The sequence below is a fragment of the Nymphaea colorata genome, chromosome 11 (assembly GCF_008831285.2).
Source record: "Nymphaea colorata isolate Beijing-Zhang1983 chromosome 11, ASM883128v2, whole genome shotgun sequence".
Taxonomy (NCBI): Eukaryota; Viridiplantae; Streptophyta; class Magnoliopsida; order Nymphaeales; family Nymphaeaceae; genus Nymphaea; species Nymphaea colorata.
The window spans coordinates 20,624,755-20,631,958 of record NC_045148.1 but is presented as its reverse complement, the minus strand read 5'-3'; the positions used below and the strand labels follow the sequence as shown (position 1 = coordinate 20,631,958).

At 38.6% G+C, this 7,204-nt stretch overlaps 1 protein-coding gene across 1 annotated transcript; it reads right to left on the bottom strand.

The window, feature by feature from the left end:
- Positions 1 to 2,925: 2,925 nt before the first annotated feature.
- LOC116264917 (BTB/POZ domain-containing protein At3g22104-like) lies at positions 2,926 to 6,638 on the bottom strand. The gene is made up of 3 exons (XM_031645377.2): positions 5,971 to 6,638; positions 3,661 to 4,761; positions 2,926 to 3,522 (listed from the first exon to the last, which is right to left on the bottom strand). The coding sequence occupies exons 1-3, from the start codon at positions 6,031 to 6,033 to the stop codon at positions 3,067 to 3,069; spliced, it is 1,620 nt and encodes a 539-aa protein (XP_031501237.1). The 5' UTR covers positions 6,034 to 6,638; the 3' UTR covers positions 2,926 to 3,066.
- Positions 6,639 to 7,204: the final 566 nt, after the last annotated feature.

Below are 7,204 nucleotides of genomic sequence, written 5' to 3'. Positions count from 1 at the left end.
GAAGACCAAAGGGGTCAGTAGCCCACCAAACCTTCTTAATTTGATATGTCCTATGAGTTGAAAATGCAGGTAAGCTGTCCAGTCGATGCCTTTGGTGGGCCAAAAAATCCCATGACTATAAGTAAGATTGATTTTCAACAAGACATGATTAGATTGAGTAAGACATGATTAGCATCAATTGATTGAATTTTTCTCAATTTTGAGCTGTAAGCGGTGATGCCCAAGGACTCAAGACTTCTTTTTCTTCCTGACTCCAGGGTTTAAAGATTGTTTTTGAATCTATGTGGGAGACGGTATACCCCATCAACTAAAGTGTCACACTCTTCACTATTTGCAGTTCAGGGTAATAGCGCCCTCAGTAATTGAACCGATGACTAAACTTTCACAAGCCTGTTAGTCGTCGTCTGATTGACTCTGCTATACCCTTGACACAATTTTGAACCATAGAGAACAGTTCCAATTAATTAATCACCTCAATGAAAGTAAATGTTTTAATGGTAGATCAACTCTTATATATGTTTATGTGGAGTTTGATAGTTTACATTATTGTCGTGTATGGTCTGAAAATACGAAGTTTTATCAATTCGAAAGTTAGTCATTATGCAACAAATTAAGCGTAAAGCAAGAGGGATGCAAAGGAAAAAAGATTATAAAAATTGCTTCACTTTTTAAGTTTTTACAAGAAATCATTAGTACATAAGTAAACCTCCTTTTATGTGTTTTTTGGATATGTAATCAAATCATCTTAAAAGATGTAGGTAGGGAATTTTGTTTGAACCATCTTTCATCAAAGGTAGAATAGGATCTGTTCGATGACATTTATCATTTCCAACACGTGAAGTGGTTATTTGTAAATCATTTTACTTAAACTCAAGCTGTTCTCCGTGATTTCTCAAATGTCAAGTCATCATTTCTTAATATACAACAATTTGTGCAGTCATTCGTAAATTTCTGAAAAGGGTGCCGCTACAGATCAGTTGGGCAGCCTTGAATTGCTCACTCGCTGTGTAAATGCTAAAGGCAAGAGGAGAGACATATACAATTCGGGCTCTACACAAGAAGCCAAAATGATAAGGCACTTCTCCTTATGATCTTAAAATATGGAATACTCCTTGGAGAACTGAAAATAAATTTTGATTACTGCTATTTTTCTTAAATAATTTTATTGTTATTTCTCTTGCAAGAACAAATGCCCATTGAAATTTTCTCCTCAACAAGTATGAGAAATCCACTATCATCTCTTTTCCTAAAGCTTCATAGTGATAGTTATGAATTATGATAAAAGAAAGACAAGTTCCTCAAAGATTTTGTACAAAGACTAGTGAAAACGATGCTTAGGAAATTCCTACATCGATCTCAAGTCAATTCAAGCTATAAATTATGTGGGGGCAGTCGTATCTTCCTCTGCTGATACCATCAATTATTTTGCAATAATTAGACAAATTTTTTCAATTTTTTTAAAGCGCCAAGATTGAGCAGAGTCAATGTTTGAAGAGGATGTCTCCTTCTTTTCAAGTTCCACTTAGATCATGGCACGCTATTGCCATCTACTGGAGTGCAAGTTTTTAAATAATAGTAGTTGAGAAAAAAAAACAGCATAGTGAAATAATAAAACTATAAGAAGTCGGTCAGGGTAGATGAGAGAGGTAGATCAACAAATTCGTTGCTCTTCTTTATGCATCTTTGTTTAAATTAATATTTTTTTACTTTTCTATTGTCATGACATCTTTATATTTCCATTTATACGTGCTGTTTCTTGTGCTGGCTTCTATTAATACATCTAAAAACATTAAAGAAGTTTTCTGACGAACAGTTTGCAATTCTATCAGGTGATTCAATACCCATAAAAGCGCTGCTTCCAAATCCACTGCCATTGATTAATATCATGATCATTATTATAGTCTCAATGGTAGTTGATTCTTTAATATAGGTATATGTAGATGAACCGTAAACCTGCTTACTGGAAGCTATGAATAGAAAACGAATAAAGAAGAGCAAAGATGAGCTCAATTCAAGGAAAAGTGAGGACGGGAGTAAGATCTCGTGATAATCAAATTATAATGTTAGCAAAAAATTTGGCTTTTTGGCAGTGGATTTTCGGTTTGTCTTACTAGGGGCCGAAGTATCTGCTTTTTTGTAAGAATGTGTCACGCTGACATCCGTGACTCACAGCCATGGCTGCACATTTCATCCTCATTTTCCAACTTAGAAAACTCCATCTGCATGCCGACAACTCATGGCGGTAAAATATTACTGTAAGATACATTTTCTTAGAGAGATTTACTCATAATATTAACTAAATTAGTAAATTATATTCCATTAAATGCATCATAGTCTATTTGCGACATACTATAAGTTTCAATTGCCCATAACTCATGAACATGGATATGCTTTAACGATAATGTATGTTAAAAAATTTACTGCAGTAAACTTTTTTCACGAGTAAAACCTATTAAACACGATTGAGAGCTCATAAGCAGAAGATTTCTGGAATTCCATGAACTCTAAGTCTCCATGTAATTGGACGAATATATATATATATATATATATATATTAGAAAAGATAAAAAAGAAGCTGCTTTATTTTCAAGAAGATGACGTGACCATGACCTTCCCCCCGACAAACGCTACCGGGCAAAAGGGAGACCTCGCTCCTTAGTGCCCTCCAACCTACAAGTCAATAGGGGCTAGACGACCTGCTGACGTGGCACATCGCTCTGGCAAGCATTCTCACTGACCTCCCTCCAAAAGCAGCCTTTCTCTCTCCGCCCCCAACCCTCTCTTCAATAATTATCTCTCTCTCTCTCTCTCTCTCTCTCTCTCTCTCTCTCTATATATATATATATATATATATATATATATATATATATATATATATATATATATATATATATATATGATCATGTATGAGAAAGAAACATTGCTCTTGCTTTTCACAATTTTCGTTTTCACAAAAGTAGAAGATGCAAAAATGCATTCAGTACACAAGGATTGAGAAAATATTTGCTTTATCATACAAATTGTGAAGGAGACAGAAAAAGAAAAAGAAGGAAAAAGTTAACGTGTATCATGAACACAGCCTAGGTAGTCTTGCACTGCCATGGCTACCAACTTTGCTCTTCATGATCTTAGACATGTCGGTCTGCATTTTCCTGCACATTTTCTCCAGCTCCATCACCTTCCACTGCATGCCCTGCAACCGAGCCTTCAGTTTCTCGTTTTCCGTCGACAGATCGAGCTTCTCCGCGAACAGGACGATTTGGTTGCCGGCATCTTTGTCGGGGACTTTGAACTCCTTCGGTTTGAGGGCAGGTGGGGAGCTCGTCATGGGTCTGTGTTGGTGATCGGAGGACTCGAGGAGGGTCTTGAGCTTTGATTGCTGACAGACGACGGCTTGAATTGCAGCTCTCGATGGGATCCTAGAGTTCTGCGCGATATGCTTGCAGACTTCTAGCGAGAGCTTTTCGTGATTCAAAACACTGCACACCTTCATCTTCTCTTCCTCTGATAATCCTGAATGTACCTGTTGTTATCCATCATCAAGAAGAAGAAGAAACTCGATTAAGACTGAATTCATGTTTTCAAGCAAGACTAGGGTCACAAAGCCCATTTACAGCTAGTTTCAATTAAGAAAAAAAAAAGGCAGAATCGGAAGTTTTACCTGAAGATACATATCAAGAGCTCTGTAAATCTCATCATATGATTCTCTTGCAGAATCCGGCAAGGCCCTCACTAGAGCAGCAAACTTTGAAGGCTTCAAGCAAGAATCAGGGGCTACTTCTGCAATGTATTTGTCCATTAAGAACCCCACCTTCTTCAGCTCGGCAGGGGAAACCTCATCTCCCCCAAGAAAGGATTTCAGAAATCGCAAAACCAAATTCACATCATAAAGAGATCCCATGCCAGTTGGTGCAGGAAGCAGTAGGTTATCCAACGATGCCTGGTCAAGCCGTGAACCAATCATGGCCACCAACTTGTCCCTACAACTCTTGTCCATTGCTAAACCAGAAGTCATTCTAAGAATAGCAAATAGTCCCTTAGAGGAAACAGAGCTCTTCTCAAGCAAAGACAACAGATTTACTACAGTCTCTGTAGCCTCCAATTTCTCAGTGGGCGTTGAAGAGGCGAGCTGGGACTTTAAGTAACCGAACAGAAACCTACTGAGGATGAGATGATCAAATTTATGGTTAACCATGGCGATGACCATTTTCCCAATAATTTTCGAGTTGAAAACATGCAAATCTTCGAACCACCAAACTCGACCACTGTTCTTTGAGAGTTCACTACTTTTTGTGTCGCAAGACAAACGAACTGAGCTCTCAGGTGAAGAATTAGAAGGACTCGATTCACTGTTTGAGGTGATTTTCAACAGCATGGAGTCGATGATCTTCTGCAGGATTCCTGATGAAGTTGCTGCAGGGATAAGCTCTTGGCATTGCTTCAGTGCCACCAAGTTCTCTGCCCAATTCCAGTAAGCCACTCCTCGAAGGGATCGTTCCGTCTGCTCAATTAAGTTGTTCGAATGCACCTCTTCCTTCATCTCCATGAAAGTTGCTGCCCAGTGAAGAAGGCACACGTTGGAAGGAATCATGTGCATTTTCCCCTTGTTGTAGCAGAACCTTGCCAATAGCTCAAACGCCTCTGAACCCCCCGGAAAATCATGTAGAATAATTTTCAGAGGCCGAGTGCAAATGCTGGCGACAGGCACCGATGATTTCTGGAATAGTTGACATAATTTTCCGGAGAAAGATGACAGGATTCTCTGCAAATATAGAGACCAAAAAACTCTGTATCAGTTATACAACAAGATGAATACCTTATGCCATGCTCTCCTTGTCGATAAAGACAGGTTCAGTCATGAAAATACAAGGAGTGGGAGGAACAACAATGTTCTTAAATAACAGCGGAACTCGCAAACAGAATGAAGATTGGCGATTGAAAAAGTTTGATGCAAAAAAGATTCTGACCATTTCAAGTAAGCGGTGAACACAGGGAACGTTCTTGAAATCATTTTCCTTATCAAAAGAGTAGGATTGAAGATAACTAAAAGACAATCCACAATAAATTGTGAAAACGAAATTCACTATGACAGAATAATCTAAAGTTGGAAGCTAACAAAGAAGAATAAGGAGATGACACAGGAGCTCTTGGCAAAACAGAGTAAAATGACAGAAGGCCACATTCAAGAGTCCTGCAGAAAATGGCAAACCAACAAAAGGTGATGTCTAGCCAATTTAATCCCCCACCGAAAAGATGAATGAAACATTAAGAGGTGCAACATTTAATCCTCATCAATTCAGAAATAAAACAAAAGGAGAAAATCCCAACCAAACTCAGAACTCCGCAGTAATTGGCAAAAAGAAACGGACAACAGGCTCCTCGACAAAAGAATAAACCAGAAACAAAATGAAGCAGAATGATCATTACTTCCCTTCCTTTTCAGGACGTGTGAAGATCATTCAGGAATGAAATTGGAAACCCCAACCGGTCTAATTTATAAACCTTTAACACCAATAAAAAGAAAGGCTTTAAATCACTCGGTCGTCTCCAACCAAGAGAAGAAAAGCCAAAAGTACCCACTTTGCAAATCTTCAGAACAAATAACAAAGCTTTTCAAAGAAACCAGTTTCAGATTATAAAACCAAACCAAAAGCAGAATTCATCGAAAAGAAGCGAGAAGGAAAAGGAAACAGGTTTGCTTGTTTGAAGAATAAACCTTTTCAATCACGGCAAGGGGAGAAAATGATAAAAACGAGTTGATAAATATCAAAAAACATAAAGGAAGATGGCAATTTGAATGAGAAAATCGGCACAACTCAAGAATCAGTTCATAAACCTCGCCAAAGAGAAGCAGCAGCAGCAGAAGAAGAAGAAGAAGAAGAAGAAGAAGAAACCAACCAACGCAACCAGACAAGACCAAATATCCCGCACTCAAAGGTAGGTAGAACTAGAGAAAAAAGAAAAACTTTACCTTGTCTACAAAGAACCTGCTCTCTCCATTAACATCCACCTCCAAATCACACACGACATCCATACTCCTCAACTTTCCACTCCTCTCCTCTCATCCACTCCACCTAATCGTGAATCCCGGCAAAAGATAAGAACAGACCTCAAAAGCCTGACAAGAATCAGAACAAGTTTCTATGTTCTGCCCTCCAACAACCGCCACCACCATGAATGAACAGAAGGACAAGAAGAAGGAGAAGAAAAAACTTGCTCAGTAAGGTCAGCATCGTCTGCTACTCTGAAACACGTCGAAGACACTGGCAGAGAAGCAACATTCCAAAGAAACAAAACAGCAGAGCTTGCAGGTTCCACCTCACTACCCCACTTTGGCAGAGACATATACATGAGCCCTATTCTGTATAACGAAAATCTGACATGTTCCTGTTGATTTTTCCTTCTCCTCCACTTCCTTTCCACTACGAGTCTATGATGTCTTGCCCAAATTCACTCAGAAGAGAGAGGAGGTCGTACTTCTCCATATAGTCGCTTCTTTTTCTCTTTTGTCTGCCTCCTCCTTGCCCTTTACCATGCTTTGCCGCATCCCATTTTATACGATGATTGCACTGTAGCAGATTTCGCGCACCCCCAAAAGAAAAAAGATAGAAAAATAGATTAAAAAAGGGAGAAAACGAACTCTCTTTTCCCCAGTTTTCTGTGTTTGCAAAATTTTTGCCTTTTCCTTTTTATCATGTTCCATAACCATTCATTCATGATTCTCATTTTCATTCATTAATTCCCTCCAGCTTTCTTGACGCAAGTCTTTTTCTAGCCCCTGTACCTCAAAACTCCCCGTTTACCCTTCTCTGGAAAATTCCAACTATGTCCTCTGCTCATGTGAACACTGCACTTCCCTGGCCTCTCTTTGTTCATACTTCATTCCCGTCTTAACAAGATAAATTTAAAATTTTCCAAGAGATCAGAGGTCAGCAGTTACCACGTTAGAATAAGTTTTAGGGTCCGCTTTAAGGGGTGTTTAGATGGCAGTTGAAATTAGGTTCGTGAAAATTTTAATTTTACTAAGATTGTGTCTTCAGAAAGACATCAATAACCTGATCTCCTAAAAAATTGTTTTGGATTTACCAAGTTCTAGAAACTGATTAGAAAAACAGTTTACCCTCTCTTCCGGGCGATGGGTTTTATAAACTCTCCGCTCATCCAAAACCCAAAAAAAGATTAAAAGAGAACGGTTTTATGCAAAA